We start from the raw sequence: 20,816 nt of genomic DNA, 5'->3' as shown, positions 1-20,816 counted from the left end.
TATGTTGAGTGTCTGTGATGGAAGTGATTATTTTGTCTCTGTTGCTCAGGAAACTTCATGTTTGTCTTCAGTTATGTGTTTACTTTTCAAGGATATGACTAGTGTGTTTCCCATTGAAATGTTGCCCAGTGCAATTAAATTAAATTTTAAAAAAGCCCTTGGCTTCCAAAAATAAAACACTTTCACATCAATTTTTTTTTAACATCCTGCATAATAATCTGAAGCTGTTGCAATATTGCTCAAACTCAGCAAATGGTGAAAACTTTAGGACCCCAACCATCACCACTACTTACTGCACTCCCTTGGATCTCGGTTGTTGCGTATGAGGACTTTTTGGCTTGGGGTTCTGAAAAGCGATGTCCAGTTGACGGTGTTGTAGAAGCAGAGGCGGCTGTTGTTGGAGATGTAGACGTTTCCGGCACTGATCTCATCTAACGACTGAAACTGTAGAGAAGAGATCCAACTCTGCTTCAGGATCAAAAGAGAAATGCCGCTTCCGCTGCAAGAAACAGGAAATTAGGATGAGAAGAGAAACAAGTGGATGTAAAGATAAAGAGGAGAGAGAAGGGAAATAAAGGATTTAGTTGGGAGCACAGTGGAAGATTAGGAAGAAAAATTTAACGAGACAGAAAATAGAGGAGGAGAAAAAAGAAACTTAAGATGAAAAAACAGACCAAGTAAGGGTAAAGGAGAAGATGAGCAGATCTGATTGTGAGGTAGAGAGAAAATAGTGACACAAAGAGGTGAGAAAGACAGAGCAGTATGTGTCAAAAAGGGATCAATGAGATGGACAAGTAGAAGAAGTAGCAAAAGAGAAGGGCATGAAAGGAATGACAAAGGTAGAGAAAGTGCAATGCAAAACAACAATTATAATGAGCAAGATGCAGAAGGTTCCTCCAGCTGTGAATGGTAATGAAAAACACTGCTGAGCTACATGTTCATCACTGGCGTTCAGAAAACAAGACTGGACCTCCTTTGGCTCTGCCAGCATTATCCCTCGGATCTGCCACTTGTAAGCAAACACAGCACCTATTATCAAAACAGGGCTAATCAAAGCTGTGTGACAGCAGTGCTTCAAAGAGCTTCTGTGCGGAGTAAGACAGGCCGTTGGCTCAGCAGCTCCAACAGCGAGCGTCACGATGCAAGGAAGCCGCAAGAAATGAGATGACGCTTTTGGAATGAAGGCAGCTGATAATATGAGCATCTCATCTGCTCAAAACGAGTGTAATGGAATTCGAACTCAAACCTATAAAACTGAATGTGGAACATAGGCACCACATCTGTAAAATGAATGAGGGGTAAGTGTTACTGCTGCCCAGTAACCCTCTTATCTCATTCCAGATGTTTTCATGTTGAATGACGCAATTTTGAGTTAACCAAGAAAGACAACAGTAACTCCGAGTGTGTGCTTGCAGTCGTACCTGTAAAGAGATCTGCCTCCGATGGTTGCCAGGCTTGAAAAAACACTCAGATCTGTCATGTTTTCAGGCCAAGACTGGATGTTGAGAAAGCCTAAAGACATATCAGGCAAAGTGTTGAAACCTTGTGTTGATTAGTAAAATATCTGTTTTCTGGTAATCTTTACTTTGAAGCTCTTATCTTTGTCATTAGAAGGGCCAGCCATGCATTCTGTTTCTCTTTTATTTTTCAGAACAAGCTTAGCTATTCAGATCATTTATGATTTGTTATGATAATAGATGCAGTTTTTTTTAATATATTTGTATCTTTATATGAAGATACAGCATTTTTATGCTACCAAAAAATGCTGGTATGAAAAATATACTTTTATAATTGTGTTAGATTGACTGTGTGGAATCTGGCAAAATCATAACTATGACGGTTGGACACTGTATGATTTATAAATAAGTCCACATATAGTATCCTGCTTTCAGAGGTGGCAAACTGGGCAACGTTTTCAATGCGTGTTTGTCGAGCGCTAATGGGTTAAGTAACATTTTTTTTCTTCACAGAGTGAGTAGATAATTAATAACCATCATAAGGGCATTTTTAAAGTGAAAATGGTTAAAGGAAGAAAGAGAATAAAGAAAAGGAGTCAAAGGTGTTTTTGATGAAGGAGAACAGCCTCTGTAGAGTTCGGCAAGAACAGAGCACTTGCAGAAAATGCGCAGGGAGAAGACAATATATGTTAATTAAAAGAATGGATTTAATATTCTGCACAATTTGTCAGGTTGCACTTGCCTTTAATGACAGATTATATCAAATCAGCATCTGTGGAAATGACATTAAAAGGGATAGAGCAGGAAACGGCTGAGATAGAATGGCCATTGCTCTTTCTTATTGCTTAGGTTTCATTATGAAAATGCAGCTTCGCTCCATTAGCTGTTTGGCTCAACTGCAAGTCGCAGTTTAATATGACAAAAGGGTTTGTATACGAGGTATTGCTCATCCCTTAAGGCCTCTAATAGCTAATGAATAAATGCACACACAAGGAGGCACAAACACACACACACACACACACACACACACACACACACACACACACACACACACACACACACACACACACACACACACACACACACACACACACACACACACACACACACACACACACACACACACACAGTGAAAGCATACATAAATATGAAAGCATGCACACAATAGCTCTGTATTCACAAGAGCATCTTTTCGAGTTCACTGACAAAAATCAGTTTTTCTCTTTATGTTTTCTTTTACTACTTCAGAGGCCAAATAACTCACAAACACTCCAGCATAATAATATTGTTTTGTTCAGGTAGTTCCTCCAAGGTGAAGTTGTCTCACCTGTGATCTCCTTCACAGTGCGGAAAACATTAAGACGCTCGGGGTCCAAAGGTCCAATACCATGATACATGTCCCTAAAGAAACACAAGTGTAACAATTATTGTTATGAAGGTATAAACGCAATGAACCTGAATGCATCATTAAGAAAAGTCCAAAGTAAGAATGCGGAGGGACATTCACAGTTCTACATCATCCTGTCCTCAGAGAATCTGAGCACTTTGACAGCAGTTTTGATTTAACAGAGAACAGTGTTCATTGACTTTCCCAAGCCAGATTCTCTCTGAAACTACAGGATGTGAGTTTAGAAGTGTTTGAATCTATCTCTGTGTTTACAATGCATGAAGTCTACAATGTTTCAAAGTGCACTTGCTGCACACTGAAAAGTAGTAATTAAAAGCTGCTCTAATATAATATTTTAATATTTAAAAATGGATTATATAACTATATGTAATTTTAAATTGGTTGCCCGTAGGGAGTAACAATTATTACCCAACTCAGCAGCTCCTCTCATCTATATGGAGTTTTTCAATGAAAATGCTGTACACTGTTCAGAATCCTCGCAGCACCAAGCAGCAGATGGATGTGGGGTGCATTCCAGCAACCACATTTCCATACAATTTAGTATGGCAGAAAAAATGTTAGTATGTCCCAATGCATAGTATGTCAAGTGCCAAAAACACAAAGGTATCCAACTACAACCGTTTGCATTTTGCAGTCTGTAAGCCAACATGTCTTGACCCAGAATCCTTGATGCAAAGTAAAATACGTCAGCGTCCTGTGCCAATATAGCTTTAGCTGCCAAAAGTGTATAGACAGATGACTGCAACTAACTGTCATTGTGCAATATTATGACCAACTAGTATGTCAAAGTTGGATACAGAATGTATACAACAGTATGTACTTTGCAAGGACAACTGTGGTATGTACAAAAAGTAAAAGACAAAGTATGTAATGTAGAACACAACCAAATTTAGTGACCAACTGGGACACATGATGGCACTGTGTTTCCTCGGGGCGTTTTTTCAGCAGCGGTGGCTGGCTTACCAGGAGCCATGGCAGCGTAAACAAATGACACTTGAATGCAGATGTTACTTTTACAACCTATTTATTGAATGGCCAGTTGAAAATAGCTTTTGAAAGGTGGAACGTAAAAAATACAAAATAAATAAATATTTGAACAAGCTCATCTGAAAATGCAGTCAGGAGTTACATCATGGCGTGCAGATATTAGCTTAATGCTATCAATTAGTTTACTCATGTTAGCGACACTAAGTTGGCATCGGCCCTAATTAATTTGGGCTACCGATATGTTACGTAATGTTAGCTGGCCATTGATATTTTGAAAATATCTATTTAACTTGAAAAATAAATTATGAGTTATCTTAAGCTAATAACATTTCTCTGGTAAGTTGCTACCCTATTTTCCAAGACTACACTCTCCTCTGACTCTCTGACCTGGTCGTCTGGGTGCTTGATGTGATGTCATTTTCAAGGCTGTGCTCTCACGATTAATTAACACAACTTATAAAAGAGTAGATACTGAGCAAGATAGCCATCTGTAGGTAGTACTCATGAGTAAGTACCCGAAACAGTTCAGGACTCTGCTGTGAAGGTGGAGACATGCAGCGGTTGTATATTTGCAACAATAATGGAATGGCGGCACGTCAGTCCTAAATGAATGTAGAGGAAACAGTTTGGCATTAACATTTCTTATACAGGGTGTCCCCAAAGTCTAAACCCATAGGAGATATCATGAGCAATATATTTTTTTGCCTCAACAGATTAAATATGGCTTTGACAGAAAGAAGAAAGAGCTGAACTGATACTTCTCAGTGGACGTGACTGATGGACATATCGAAAGATATGCTTAGGTTTGTTTTTAATCACTTTCGCCACCGTGGAAAAGCGAAGTGGAATCCTCCTTGGATGACATGCATTAAATTCATCAACTATCTTCCAATGTGTCCATCCTTCACACAGCTCTAGAGGCAAAGTATTGCTTAGAGAGGTAGTTGAGACCAAAACAGAGCAAAAATGAAAGTAAATATTGGAGTTAGCAAGTTCATGCAAACACAATGTGCGAATAGCAGCAGTAATTTGTATTATAGTAATCATTGCCATTGTAGTCCACATCCAACTCAATAAGCAAATGTTTTTTTATCTGATTATATTTGCAATATCGCAGCAATCCCTATCAAGTAAGAAGTAGTGATCTCACATCATTCGTTAAATGCATTAGCATTAATTTTATTAGTCATTCTTAGACAAGCAAAATTTGAAGGTAAATCTATCATCTGGAAACAGTCTTTCATCTGGAATAGCTTCAAAATGTGCCAGATATCTTTAATCCACAAAGACAGATGACTTAAAACTGCAAGAGCACAGCTGTGTTTTAACTTCTATATTTTTATACTTCAAAAAGGGTAATGCCATATTTACCACTATGGCTAACTGTCATGTGATAATAGGTGCAACCCCAAAGCCCAGTCAAAGCTTTGAATATTTACAGATAATTCTTACCTACACTTTGAAGCCCCCAAAACTGGTAGTTAGGAGAGTTCCAGTCAATAGGTTGATGTGGGTATCATTTCAACATATGTACAAATATGACAATGCTGTGTTGGCAACCTGTTGCGCTATAACTAGTGCATGTCAGAGTAGTGGGAGATATCTGTACATGGAGGTAAGTTAAATAAACATCACCATTCAGCATGCTCCCATGAGTTTGTCTGGCATACGGTTCAGGAAAAAAAGGCTTTCAAATCATCAAGTGTGAGGTTCTCACTACCCTTTAATGCCAGTAATGAGGAAGATGAGGTTGCCATTGATTTTGGTGCAATTGACAAACTTATCGATATTGCTGGCATCCACTGTTTGAGCTGCCTGCAGACTCCCCGTCCCTATGCCATCACACACTGACGAAACACATGCAAACACATAATCATACATTATTCAAAATAATTACCATTTTAGTTGTTTTAGGTATGAACAAATTACCTGCTGCTGTGTCCTTGTCTAGCAGAGGCCTCATTTTGAGAAACTACTATTAGCCATTTGTCACTTTAATTTTTATTCTCTTTTATGAAAATGTAGCTCTTCTTTTGGTGCACAAGGCAAGGCCATGGCCCCTCTCCATGCATTGGAATTCTTTTGATGAAACCATGGGCCAATCCGCAGCCAATTCCTCCCTATAATGAATTCATTACATCTGCATTAATTACACTTGCGGTCTAGTGTGAGCCAAGTATTTCTGACAGAGGCAGAGGGGATGATGAATAAGGCTGGCATTAAGTGGTGTAACCAGTTTTTGATAGTGATTTATACCAAACCAATTCCCATATTTGAAATGTTAATTTGTTATCATTTCCCACAGTTCCTTGGGCTATCCCTCATTAACCCCTCCCTGCCATGTGACGATGTAATCAAGAGATTAGCCAATCAATGGATGCTACAGCTCATACATGGAGCCTGAAAGGATCCGCTTTTGCCTCTCCTCTGAGGAGAAAGGGCAGATCAGTTACCTTTGTGAGAACAATATGATGAAGGGGCTAATCCTCGGTATTGAACTCAAGTAATGTGGTTTAATTTCACATTAGGCATTTCAGGCATTGAATGATGCTCTTACAGCAAAATGACTTGTAATTACTGAGCAGGTAAGAGCAGCTTCTCGTTATGGGTCTATCTCATGTTAATTAACATGTCGTCTATTGTGGGAATGAAACATCTGACCTTCATTTATGCTGAATTTAACATATTTATCCTGCAGGATGTAATGAGTACACATAGGATTTTGCACCAACAGTAATAACAGAAGGAGGGAATATGAGTATTAAGTACCCAAAGTTTATTCCTCTACATAAAATGCTGGAAGGGCATTTTGTGTCATGTCAAAACTGCATTTGAATTCAACAACACAGACAGTTTTGAGGAATATTAAGCAAGCAACAAAGTTTATTGTATGTAGAAAGAAAGACAAAAGTTAAAGAGTAAATTCAGGGACGAGACTGCAGAACTGGGTATGACATGCCTTACTTAAAATTTTATTTTTTAAAAAATGTCGATTTTTTCGGGATGCTCATTGCAATCAATGAATTGGTTCTAATTTGTGCACCAGATACTATATATTTTTTTCTTTTTTTGTTTTTGTTTTAAAAAAAGCAAAGCTGGCCCCCAATGTACTAAATTGCATTTACTATAAAGCTTTTTAAGTAATTACTGTGGGCTACTGTTGATTCAGTATCATCACTGTTAGCATAAACTATTAGATTAAAATGTTTGAACTGCATAAGCTCTTGTACATACAGTAAATGCAGTGGACCAGTACATAGAGGAAGCAGGGAAAAAGTCCACTCACAAAAATAAAACCTGCTTTCATCCCACTGAGCAGAATTTATCATTATATTAGCATAATATGAATACTAATATATCGCCAACGTGTTTAAAACCTTACCTCTAGGTAAGTAAAATAGGCAAAATCTGTCTGCTCTCTGTCTATTCCTGCACCAGCACAAATCTGACAATCTTACAAGGCAGTGAGAACCAATTATTAATGATGCAGGCACTCCTCGTGGACAATGGACGATAAAACCCATCATTAGATTAATCAAAATTGGAGTCGTGATAAAAGTTAAGAGTTACTTAAAGTGTCAAATTGAAAGGTTAATACCAGTATGATTAAACCCAGGCTTGATTTTCCCCATAGTTTTGCGTGTAAATTACTGATGGAGAGAAAAAATGTTTGAGTTTTGTTCAATATTGAAGAGGAGCATTTTCAAGTAGCACAACTAACTACAAACACTGAAAAACTATTACTACTATTTTTAACAGTTTACGTACAGTAACAATATTCTGCACTTACTGTACTTTAACTGTGTACACTGACTGTGCTGGAGAATCATCTGATTGTACCTTATTATAATTCTGCTAAAGGTTGATTGCATTTCCTTAAACCAGTCCCAGTTTTCTTGGACGGTGCTAACCCAGAATACAGCAACAGTTCCCCCTGCATATTAGTAATGGGTGGACAGTTTTGGTGCAGGCATAGATGTAAACACTGTGACTAAAATGGCTAGTATAGAAGCAAGAAGATCTATCAGTCTTACAAAACACCATTTGTAGTGTACAGGTTTCTGCTCAGACATCATTGCTGTTGTTTCTCTTTTACCATGTTCTTGTAAACTCATCTTGCAATTATTTGGCAAAGTCACACTGTGTGACTTAAATCTGCATGTAGTAAATGCAATCTACAACATTATGTTAGCCAACCAACTGTTACTGTAGATTCTGTGTTTATGGGACATTGCAGGATATATCACTATTCTCCTACTTAGTATTCTGTACAGCATTGTGTGGTTTACCTTGGGACAGATATCGGTACAAGGGATGCACATTTTGATTCGGTTCTCCTCCACTTCCATCTTGTTGCTGGGACATGCTCTAACACAGGAGCTGTGGTCCACCAACAAAGTTATCTAACAGAATAAGAATGTAAAGCATTGGTTGGCATCACCAGATACATGACACCTACAGTCAATTTTAGATTTTAAAAAAGTAGAAAAATCAAAGGGCAGCATTTATTCTTAGAGCAATTTCCTAGAAGGACCCCACTAATGGCAAGAAATTGATTGTATTTTAATCACATTTGTTATAATGATCAGAACTAATGGTCTGGGCCTATATTGCTCAGGAGAAGTAATGAATCAAATTAGCACTTGGTAGCAGCAGTGAAAAAGCGCGACTGGCGTATGCTCATTTGATGATCAGTGGAACTGAATATGCAATCTGTTGGTTGTAGCTTGACTTCTAATGCATGTTCGCTGAATTTACTGCTGCCACTCTGACGCCACATCCGTAAAAGAACAAGCTAAGATTTGCTTTCGAGCTGCCAGAAGTTGAAGCAGATGGTGTGGCAACTAGTTATTGAGATGCACAATTTATTTATGTTGGAGCAATTTATCCTGACTTTGAATAATTGGTCTGGAGTCCAATTTCAGAATAGAGAGAGGATAAATGCTTCTTTAATAGACACCAGTACCCACACTATAAAACTTAATTACGAACTTCATTATGAGCCATCTATGTTCCTGAAGTACAATGGTGTAGTTTTTTAGATCTGCTCGCAAATGCTTGGATGTGCATGCATTGTGTTTTGAGCAGGACTTACGTGGACATTTCTTGACGGCAGAAGGCTCCATAGGTGTACTTGGCTCTGGGATTGTGCTCTAACTGGAAAGACGTCGGGTTGTACACAAATGGCTGAGGGCATTGGGTCACGCACGCTCCGCTGTCGTTTGAAATTGGTGCAAGCCTGCAGAGAGCAACATAACAACACGTTGACTGAGGGCTGAGAATGCTAGTCAGACTCCCCCTGGGGGTGCACAGAGTGAAACATAGTGAGGTGAAGCAAGTGCAGGCTTGTGATTCCCTCCACATAAGTCACTATGAGTGAAAAAATATTACAGCAGCATTTCATTTTTACGTGGATTGTGACATGCGACTCATGCAGCTGTCCCTCGTCTCTTTGAACACCAAATGGGAGAAAAAATTGGAGCCATTGATCCACAGCCATGATGTAAATGGTAAAATGTTTTCCCATAAACCTCTTAAGTGTTTGTCGTCAGTGGCCACAGGCTGAAACGGCAGTAATTGAATTGGATGAGCCTTCCTGTGAATTACAACTACAATATCGCCTCTGTCAGCGCGTGTACCCAGCACGAGTTTGCTAAACAGGACAAACTTGAGGTGATAAAAGGGATATTAATTGGAACATTGAAATCACCAATTTGTTCTTTGAAAACTGACGCTGTGGCAGACTTTATGGCCTTGTAAAATGACAAACAATTCATCAGCGGGGTAAACAAAGTGGATCATTTTTGGATGGCAGACAGATGTTGTACAAAAGACGTGAACACATAGGATGGAGAAGGGGGACATAGTTAGAGAGGACCGCTTTCTTTGGTCTCTGGATGCACGTGGAAGGCAGAAATGAGAGAGAAAAAGTAGAAGACTGTTGAAAGTGAAAGTTAAGAGAGGAATGAAAAGTGAGACAGTGTGTGTGTGTGTGTGTGCGCGTGCATGCATGTGTATTTGTGTGCAAGCTGACGTACAAAGCAGTCTGTGTCCTTGGGGCCCGAGCAGCCGCCGGCACATTCGCGGATGGCAGCAGTCACTGACGTAAGGCCCGAAGCATCGACCGTCACACTGCTCTGCACACACCGTTTTGTCACTGCCCAGGAAGTGAAAAGACTGAATTTTAAAGGTCTGACACACACGTTCATGCACACTCGTAAAAAGAGACAATACCACCACCCTCAACCTTCATCTCAAGTTATAAGCTGGTCAGAAACAGTGTATGTTTCGGAATTGAGGAGAAAGAAAAAAAATGAGGGGCTTCAGCAACCTAAAGGTCAGATAAGTGGGTTTGTGACACATGACAACTGACTTGAAAGCCCAGACAGGTCTAAATAAACATGGAGCACTGTCTCTTCTGTCAAAAACTCCTCTAGAGGGACCAAGCCTCTTATTCTTGAAGTGTTCCACAAGCTTCATTGTACAGTTGTGTTTGGCTGTTACCAGGTATGACTCTAAAGAGGCTTTTCCTAGATCAGGGGTCGGCAACCCACGGCTCCGGAGCCGCATGCGGCTCTTTCAGCCCTCTGTTGTGGCTCCCTGTAACTTTTGGAAAATAAATTTGTTCTGCCTTTTCAGACGCGTTTCAATGGATTTTAATATAGAGGTTTTATTGTGAAATTACCGCCTCTTATTTTCATGTGTCACTCCACCAGATGTGCTGCTGGGGTTTCCCCTGGCTGGGATATGACAGCGAAAAGTTGATGCAGAGGAGATAGAGAAGCAATGCCTGTAGTTTCACATCGTTTTCGGGCTCAAGAATGGCAAGCCTGTATATTTAAAGCTCCACTCCAAGAAAGACACGTCTTGTCTTTGAGTCAAAACTAACTCGTGATAGGGTAATACACGTTACTCGCAAGAACACGGCAGCAGGTCAGAGAGTCAGAGGAGTGTCATCTTTGGAAAATAGTGGCAGCCGACTTACCGGAGAAAAAGTTATTAGCATAAGATAAATAGATAAATAGATTTTACAAGTTAAACAGACATTCGCCAAAATATTGATTTCCAGCTAACATACGTAACATATGAGGTCCAAGAGCAAAAATGACATTAACCAAGTAAGATAAATATTAGTGGAAGGACACAATTTAAAAATGAATCTATCTAATTAGAGGCTTTGTAATTAATTAATCATGACTGATTAACAAGGGCATAGAGGTAAAAAAAGCGATATATGCAGTGTTGTCTTCATTTTAAATGCCAAAAGGATTTTGCGGGCTCCCGGTGTTTTCTTTTTCTGTGGGAAACGGGTCGAAATTGGCTCTTTGAGTGTTAAAGGTTGCCAACCCCTGTCCTCGATAAATAAAGTTTGAAAAAATTATCCCATAACATTGGATCTCACTGAGTCACCGCGTTGTGTTCATACAACTGGTCTCAAGCCAAGTGGACATATTGGCCAAAGATTGCATTCCAAACTGTGCTGATTCATGGAAAGCCCTGGTAAGCCTGGTTTTATTCGTTGCTATGCCAACTTGTGTGGTAACCAGGGAAACACTGACTTCTTTTCCAGTTACTTTCCCACATTTTTTTTTTTTGCAAAAACTAGTTTTAAGAAAAGCTATGTAAGCATGATTAGTAAAGTGTGGCTTGTACGTATTGCATTAAAAGTTGTTCCAATACTTGAGTTTGCAGAACAGTCTCCCACATAGTATTGGTAGAGTCTGAGAAACACCAACCAGCAAGTCAGCAGGACCTTGAGGCTGAGGCATTAAAAACTGCTGTGGCCTACTCTCTGCTGAGTTGCGAACATAATGATGCAGGAAGTGAAAAAAAAAACACAACACAACAACGCTCTGTAGTCTGTGTTAGTCTGAGAAAACAGGCCAGTCCCTCGCTAGGTCTTTACAACACGAGGAGAACATCCTGTAATTATACGGAAAAACTTAACATTACTCTAGTTTGCCCTGCTTCCTTTGTTGTCTTTGTGTTGGTTCTCATTTTATTATTATTTTTTCACTATTTTTGTGTAACTCTGCTGTTATGAACAGACAAATATTACTAATATATCATCTGTTTATTTTGCTATGTAGCAACATGCATTTAAAATTCAGCAACATACTGAATAAAAGTAATTTATTTTCAACAGTCACCATTTATTTTCCTGCATTTGACCTTGATTTTTGCCTTGGAGTTTAATAAAATAGAGAGAAAAAGCTAAAAACAGATGTGAGCAGAAGTTTTCACATACTCAAAGATAATAAATCTATATCAAAGCAGATTATAGGAGATTATAGATTACGATAAAGCAGGCTGTGCAGGATCCTCAATTTTCTCCAACCATTCTATAAATGTAGAGGATCATTCTAACTTCATTGCTTTTTATTGTTTATTGCTTTTATTCTTTGTTTGCTTTGTTGTATATTGACATTTTGAGTTTTGCATTTTTGCAGCCCCTAATATACATTCATTGCAATTTGTGGTTTTTTGGCATTTTCTAGTACTAAGTTAAGGCTAACCACATAGCAGGTCCAGCTCTGTATGATATGTGCATGCATGAGAGTGGGATCAATTTTCTTATCTCAATCTTGGCATTAAAACTGGATTTTGCAAACTGCTGATCTCTTCCTTTACTTTTGTATCAGCCACATCATTTCAAGTTAGCAGGCCTGTACTGGCTTTGTGTGTGAGTGTGTGTGTGCGTGTGTTCTCACAGGTTTGACACTGGTCTTCCTGATGGCCCCAGCAGCGTCCGTTACATGTGCGATGACAGCGTCTGCCTGCAAAACACACCAACAAACAGGCACTGAACATCATCACACACAACTCCTTGGCAACTTCGAATGCAGCTGTGACACAAATCACGCACTGAGACACACTCGCCCCCTTCAAACACCTAATCGTCCACTCACGCACACTCTTAAAATTTCTCTGAGAAGTGACAGTGACAGATCTGTCGAATCTCCTCCGCTCATCTGACAGCAGAGCCGGAGTCACTGTGGCGACTTGTGGCCTGTGAGGAACGTAAGCATGAAAGACATGCTTCTACTCCCCGCCATCAAGTGCTCACAGGCAAAGTGGGACCTGACAGAGCACTCACAGCCTTCATTTGCTAGTGGCCCATCATCAAGACTTAATTGACTATGGGTTAATTACAGACTAAGTGGAATAGTGTGGCAGACTGTCACTGGGTCCTTCCAACCACTCCCACTGTGGGGTTGTTAATGTTAAATACTAACCACGGTTTGGCAAAGGGGCCCCAATTTGGCAACCTCAACTCCCACATACTCTTGTCATTTTTTGGCCCACCTCCTCTGTTTCTGTGTTGCTTTTCCATCCTCCTACCCCTCCATCAGTGCCATCTAATCAACAAAATAACAATGTTTAACACATATTGTACTTAAAAGTGTCTTCTCAAAACTTTGCGTGATGCCTAGCTCCCTGCTAATGTCAAGTCAACGATGCGCAGATTTTATTCTGTTCTGCGAGTAAGCAAAGAAAGGTCACTGTGCCTTATCAAAAAAGACACTCCCAGCATTTCCCCCATTATCCCTGCTCACCATTTGGTGCTTCTGCTGACCCTATTGTTCACCCTGACATACTTTGATAAAGAGGGCTTGGGGAAACTTCTCTGCTTTCCCTGTCCCTCCCTTAAAATGAGCAAAAGGGTAATTCGTAAGCGAGCAGAAAAGTTTGAGAGGCTCTGTTTTCAACAGCCAGTTCTTCTGACACTGAATGTCTGCCGGATAGTGACGCCTGTTATGTCCAAAGCAGAGGGAAGCTAGGGGGACTGTGGGGACCTAGAAGTGAGGAGAGGATGGCCACAGAGGGAAGTGGGCAGCTTCAAAACCAGCTGTCAGATTCACTGAGATTTAAAAAGAGCAGAGCAGACAGCAGCTCCATGGGCCTGGCTGCAGAGCTGCTACCATAGTACTACAATGGAAAGGTTCACACGTTGATCTAACACTATGTGATTTTGCTTCCAAATGACCGCCAGGCAAACAGAATGAGTAAAAAGGGATGGGGCATGACTGTTGCTGGTGGACTGTGTGTGTGTATTTTAGTGTGTACTGCCACACTATACTGCCATGGGATGCCTTTACATTTGAATATTATCCAAAGTTACTGATTCCACTGGTTTTCAGCCACATGGCATACTCACATCCGAGGTTGCTGTTGTTGGACGGTACCACTAGCAGCTCGGCCTGAGGGTTCTTGATAATATCACGCCAGTGGATGGTGTCTGCATGACATAGGAATTTGTTCTGGTCAACATAAACACCTCCGTTCAGAATTTCTGCACAAAGAGGAAAAAAAGAGAGAGAGAAACAGAGAAATGAGCGCATCGCCATGGATATATAGTGCATGTACACGATGGCAGAAAATCAATACTTCAAGGTTAACTCTTGTCATTCCTTTGTCTCAAAGAACCACGCTGCATACGGTTGTTCCCTGAAGTGCATCTGAGCATGACGATAAATGCTATTGACAAATGCACACAGTAATTCAATGCCACGTCCAAAGACACAACTGTTTTATACAGAGTGCCCCACAATAAATAAATTTAAAAAAAAAATAAGCAAAGGCAATTTTATATGCAAACCAAACAGCCACACTGTCAAACTGTATGCTGGTATAATTTCCTAATTATGCATTCACTATTAAATAATTTCATTTCACTTCAGACTTAGAAAGACTTAATGAGTTTGAATGACACAGGAAGACACCAGATACTTGCTGTGTTCATTAAAACTGAAATAGTAAACTGGAGCAGATACCATCCTGCTCTGTTCATGAGGATTAGATGCATCTAAATCTTCCAGAGGAAAGAAAAATGCAGTTTGCAGCAATCGTTCCACTATTATCTTCAAGGGCTCTCTCTTGGCTCACTATGGGCCCAAATCGTCAAATTGTCTCACAGAAAATTAGGGATCACAGCTTTCTTGACCTACTCCCTATCCCTCTATCAAAGTGGGACTGAAGACAAAGCCGGGCTTCTCATCCAGCAAATGCTTAATAGCAAAAATATGTTTCTTTTCAAGGACCAGTGCCCTTAACAGATGCCTGAGCATGGAGTGTGATAATAAATTCTAATCCCTCTCCCTGTTACTAATCCAGGTTTTGGATATAGACACAGAATGAAATGATGCTGCAGTAATCCCCCCCCTCCCCAAGCTGTGACCTAAGGCAGAAGAGAAACAACAGCCCCCCATCAGAGTTTCTTTCTCAATGGGACACCAGCTGACTGCGTAATTTAACCCAGTTGAGGGATTTAGATCCAATCACCTTGTATCGCCGTCTCCTTGAATATGAGTACAGCGTGATTCCATGAAAGCACTTGTCATAATAAATTGAATTTAAAAAAATAATAATAAAAAAGCAACAATGTGGTTCAGATTAGGGCTGGATTAGCTGAAGGTAAAGAAGGGCACTGTCTCTCCAGGCAGATTATTAACAGCGTCTGAGTTATGTGGATGATTCGGTGGCGGAGGAGCACACGCAGGAAGCTAATCATTACCATCCGACACCCTGATTAAGGAAGTGGGCCTTGGTAGAGACGGGGACATTTATTCAAAGCCCTCTTAGAGGTGACATGGCACTCCGTCTGCCTGCTGAATGGCCTACAGCCGCAGCTTCGTGTAATCATGTTCCCGTCACAATGGACAATTTATCAGGGGGGTGTTTTACATTCATGGGTGGTGGGTGAGAAAAGGGACAAGCTGCGCTTTATTCAAATAATGCGTGGACTGCACTGTCAGCATGCTTTGTTGTCATTTAAAAACAGTCATGAAATAAGCAGCCATCCATTATCGAGCTACATTTCCAACATTGCATATCTTACTGTCTGATAGATGTACACTACCAGTCAAAAGTTTGGACACACCTTCTCATTAAATGCTTTTTATTTCATTATTTTATACATTGTAGATAACTTCTGTAGACATCAAAAGTATAAAATAATACATATGGAATTATTTTGTGAACAAAAAAAAGCATTAATCTTCAGTATTAATCTACAATGTAGAAAATAAACAACAAACAAATAAAAAGCATTGAATGAGAAGGTGTGTCCAAACATTTGACTGGTACTGTACATTCCTTTTAACTTACCAACAGGTTATAATGCAGCTACCCCGGAGTCACCTTTACATGATAAAAGGCTTTGATATTGCGCTACTTCACTCTAAAGATCCACCGACAAACAACAGATTTGCTCAGGCATAGTGCACACACACACACAGTGTACAGTGGGCATTTGTTTAGGACAGGCTTCTTTGCAACACAGCAGGACGATAGATAAGGGCTGAACTGTGCTCCAAAATGAACTCCTAGACCTGACTGGCAGCCCTCACTGGGCAGCATGTGGTAAAGCCTTGAAGGTTCTGAATAATGCTTTTGATTTTTTGTCCAAATCCAGACTCAGCAGATGTTGTGTCTCATATTTTGTAGCTGCAACTGATGATTTGCAGCCCCTTGGCTTTGCAGGGGTAACACATTGAAACACTTTTGAGGTGTTTTAGCTAACATCTGCAGAACTAACTGATATTGTTTCAGTATAATGGAATGCATGTGGTTGGAATAGCAGAGTCTGCTCTTTGACAACTGATACAGAGTTCCAGATCCTGTAATTTTGTAGTGAAACCAACTGAATTTTTATCTGCATTTTAAAATGCAACACATTTAATATTGACATGTTGATGAAAAAATTTTAAATTCCTGGGAAGGGGGAAAAAACAAGAAAACTGTTTGCAAAATGCTTCCATCCATCCACCATCCAATAACTATTACACTATAAACCAAAAACTATCAACTTTACATGTGAAGAATCTTGAGGAAATTCATTAGCACATGGCCAAAAACTGATATACAAATGCATATCATATCTATAGGACACAAGATGCTTCTTAATTCCACAATCTAATCATAGTAATGCTTTCATCATGTTAGCACCAAAGAGATGAATAGTGATTCTAAGATATCTGCCTTTTAAAAGTTAAAAGCTTTAGTGACAAAATGAAATAATTTCTACACTTGAAGCCTTTGTGGTATGACACATAATCAATTTTGCTATTTTATGGAGAGCTGTTTAACCTGCCCAGCTCTGTCCCAAGTGCTCTTTTAAATGCCCGAGTCAAGATTCCCCCTGCTAGCCGAGAGACAAATCGCCAACACTGCTGTCCATCCAGGCAAGGGCACTAACTCTTCCAGTGGGATGACAAGCCTGTATGAGGTGGTCATTCATAAACGGGTGACAGTCCTGCGCTGCCGACCGGCCCCTGCTTCCTGCTCCACTGGCACCCGCCCCTCCTCCCCTGCTCTGCGATTCGATCTTTTGCTCAGGAGGGGAGAGCTACAGCCGGCTGTCCTCCCGCTGCCGCCCAGCTCCCTCATCCTCCACATTCCTGTGATTCACGAGGTAGTCATAAAAGCTATTGTCCTGCATCGGGGAAGCAGAATGAGAGATGGAGAGGGCAACAGGAGAGGGAGGGAACGTACATGTGAGAAAAGGTCGAAGAGAATTGCTGCTCACTCGAACCACATTTTCAAACCTTTCATATAAATGGACTATGCAGAATTTTGTTAGCAGCGATGATGTAATACGCTAGTGATTAACTTACAAAGGCTCTTTGAATTACTCTGAAAGCAAGTTTATTTCATTCAGCTGAGAAAACAGATCAAATAAATGTCATGCATTATGAGAGAGATGTGGAGCATGTGAAAAATTAAATACAATTAATTTATGAGGTAGAGAAACTATCAAGTTTTAGGATAGTATAGGAGTTGCACAGTTATTTTCTGGTCAAAAGGAACTTAAATCCAGTTCTTTTCATGCAAATTTATCCTCTCTGTTCATTGTTTAAATCTCAGAATCCGAGAAACTCAACTATGTGTATCCAAGTTATAGATTTGTTGTTGTTTTTTTCCATGAAAATAATCACTTTCTCTCTCAATTCTCTGTAAACCCTGGAGATTGTTTTATGATCCCAGTAGATCGGCAGTTTCTGAAATACTCAAAGCCTGTCTGGCACCAACAACCATGCCACGTTCAACGTCACTTAAATCCTCTTTCTTCTCCATTCTGATTGTCAGTCTGAACTTCAGCAAGCTGTCTCGACCACGTCTGGATGCCTATACGCATTGACTTGCGGCCATGTGATTGGCTGATTAGCTATTTGTGTCAACAAGAAATTTAACAGGTGTACCTAATAAAGTTGCCGGTGAGTATATATGCATATTGACAGGATTTTTTTCTGTTCAAAATCTGCATTAAAATGCTAGAATTTACTTTAGGAACTTGATGGTATCAAATAAAGCAGATAATCACTCTTCTTAATGGCAAAGATAGTGTTTGTGGCTGTAGGAGTTTTGAAATACCACTTTTTCACATTAATTGAATTACAGTTGAATTACAGTTGACCATCCTCCTTTTTGATAGACACTGCATGTTCCACTGAAGCACTCAGTTCTGCCAAGCATTTTACTGGGTGACACAGTTCCCACTGATGCCGTTTTATGCGTGTACGTGGCCGCTGAGGGCTCTGCTGCCTTATGGTCAGGTCATGTTTGGTTCAAGACCGCTTCTGGTGGCGCATTTTGCTACATCTCTCTTGGCAGTGAAACAAAGGGATTCAAAAAATGCCATCTCGCAAAAGCTGAAGTGTCATTGCGAGTTAGAGATTAGATTTGATGTGGAACTGTGCAGCGGGATATGAGGTGATGACCAGAGGGAAAGAAGATTTGGTGAATTCCAGCAAATGCAAAATTGAGTGAAGGAATGAATGACTGTATTTAATGACCCTACCTATATTAAATTCATTTACTGTCTTTAATCCCTTCTCTCAGTCCTATAAACCCCCACAATTTTGAATTGCTCCAGTGGCCTATGTAAAGGGCGGTGCTTGTTATGTGGCTCTGCGAGTCTTTAAAAGTGAAAAGAGTTCCTGTAATAACATGGGAGGTTTGTTCCATAATGACAAACGAATGAAAACAACCAAAATGAATATAAGAAACCTAGATATTCACTGCAAGTTCTATTTCAACAGAAAATGGTGACTTAAATTTCCACATCTTGTCAGCTGTATATTCAGTGGATTGTTAAAAGACTATACAATAACAGGTGGAGGGTAGATTTTACACATAGTACACACAAGGCTGTTGGCATCTACTGATTTAATAATATTAAATGAACAAATGACCAGCAACTACTGTCTAGTTCATATTCATTCCAAAGATTTCTTGAATTTTGAACTGCAGAATACAGATAGGATGCTTTTTAATTATGCGGAAAACTACTGTAAGCCCTCTAGCCGAGCTAATCTTCTCGCTACAGGCAGCTCAGTTTTTTCCACCCTGGAGGTTGGGACCCCCCACAAGGAGTTATAAGATAAAGTGTGATGTTGTGAGATGAGAAACAGATGAGGAAAACATTTCTGCTACACACTGTTATGCCTTTTTTTTTTTAAGATTTGTGTTTGTCCACATAATTGTCTAATTTTCCTAGTTTTTGCTATTCAAATTAAGAAAAACAGACATAGCTGATGTTTTAATGGGTTACATGTTTAGCTTCAAAGCATTATTGACCTCATAACTGCATGTCAAGTTAGGTTTACTGCAATCCTGTACTTTTATTTTAAATATAGTAAAGATACTTATAGTGTAACACTGAAGTGAGTATATCCTTGTGCAATTCACAGGTAAGTGTTTATGATTTGGAATTGTATCACTTGTCAATAGTTGCGTTACATCAATGTTAGTAGGGTATTTGGTCTTGTTTAAAATTTAAAAAATAGAGGTCCCACAGTAGGAAGTCAGTGCATCTTTCATTACTAAGATTCAGATTTTTTTTTCTTTGTATGCCCACCAAATTTTAGATGACAGACATACTCAAATACTGAAGAGACACTCTGCTATTCTCCAGAGGGTTTTTTTTTTATTCCCCAGTTATTCTTTGCTTGAGTTGCTGTGTTGCTCTACCATTTTCTCTAAAATTGTGTTGGTCATTGTGTTGGATTCGATTCAGGCGACATACCATAACATGGGCAGATCATAGTTTTCACTGTTTTACTCTTTGGAAACTCTTGCGTTTTTGGCACTGTGATTTGGATTGTTATGCTGGAAAACTCCTCTCTTGCCAAGTTTTTACACATTGGGAATCGTCATGTCAGCCAGCATTTTGATGCATCCACAGACCTTCAAGGTGCAATCTATAAATGTCATCTCCCCAACAACTTTTGCACTCATGTAATCCCATATCATCACACTCCCACCTCCATGCTTCACTGTCAGACTTATGCATTCACTGTGGTTGTCCTGGACAAATCTGTTCATCTAGAAATTCTTCATGTGGAGCTACAATGCAAAGATACCTACAGACACAGCCTCTTGGTCCAAAACTGAGATAAAGTGTTCACAGGTCTTTTTAAAACCATGCACAGGCATACTCAATTTTGTGTCAGTAATCCCACGTATATTCACTTTTGTGGCATTTGGAGCCTGTATTTTTAGTATAGTCTTAATTTTAGTATGTATTTAGTTATTGTTATATTTTCTTTGCGGAAAAAAAAGGTTAACAAAACATTTTATCAGGTCAGTCAATCGACCCATACCTATTCATAAAACGGTTAGAACTCTGTAAAACTGCATAACTGAACCAAACATAGGTACTGTCATTAAAGTCGACAAATTAATGAATTCAAGGACAAATCGCTGTCTATTAATGACTTCACGCTTGAAAAAACCTGATAATATTGGAGAAGTGGGTAGATGTAACCAAACTTTCTTCACTTTCTTCCATAAAGTAAACACCAGGGTCAACATTAGATTTAATTTCTGGTAGAAATAAATAGAGAGGAGTACAGAGAGAGTCAGAGTGCCCTGACAGTATTCTTGTGATCATAAAATGATTATGTGAAGATATAAAAAGAAACATGAGCCAAAGAGTTTGGTTGGGGTGTTTTTTTTTCGAA

General features: G+C 39.6%; 1 protein-coding gene across 1 annotated transcript in view; it reads right to left on the bottom strand.

The window, feature by feature from the left end:
- LOC110952854 (receptor tyrosine-protein kinase erbB-4-like) overlaps positions 1-20,816 on the bottom strand; it is a 338,821-nt gene that overhangs the window by 90,729 nt on the left and 227,276 nt on the right. Inside the window, 14 exon segments of the mRNA XM_051941926.1 lie at positions 294-499; positions 1,422-1,512; positions 2,785-2,858; positions 5,573-5,701; positions 8,143-8,243; positions 8,245-8,255; positions 8,948-8,963; positions 8,965-9,075; positions 9,077-9,091; positions 9,891-9,938; positions 9,940-10,009; positions 10,761-10,764; positions 12,564-12,629; positions 14,012-14,146. Of these exon segments, the coding sequence (XP_051797886.1) occupies positions 294-499; positions 1,422-1,512; positions 2,785-2,858; positions 5,573-5,701; positions 8,143-8,243; positions 8,245-8,255; positions 8,948-8,963; positions 8,965-9,075; positions 9,077-9,091; positions 9,891-9,938; positions 9,940-10,009; positions 10,761-10,764; positions 12,564-12,629; positions 14,012-14,146 (1,077 nt within the window).

Source organism: Acanthochromis polyacanthus, chromosome 22 (genome assembly GCF_021347895.1).
Source record: "Acanthochromis polyacanthus isolate Apoly-LR-REF ecotype Palm Island chromosome 22, KAUST_Apoly_ChrSc, whole genome shotgun sequence".
Lineage (NCBI taxonomy): Eukaryota > Metazoa > Chordata > Actinopteri > Pomacentridae > Acanthochromis > Acanthochromis polyacanthus.
This window is presented reverse-complemented; position numbering and strand designations above follow the sequence as displayed.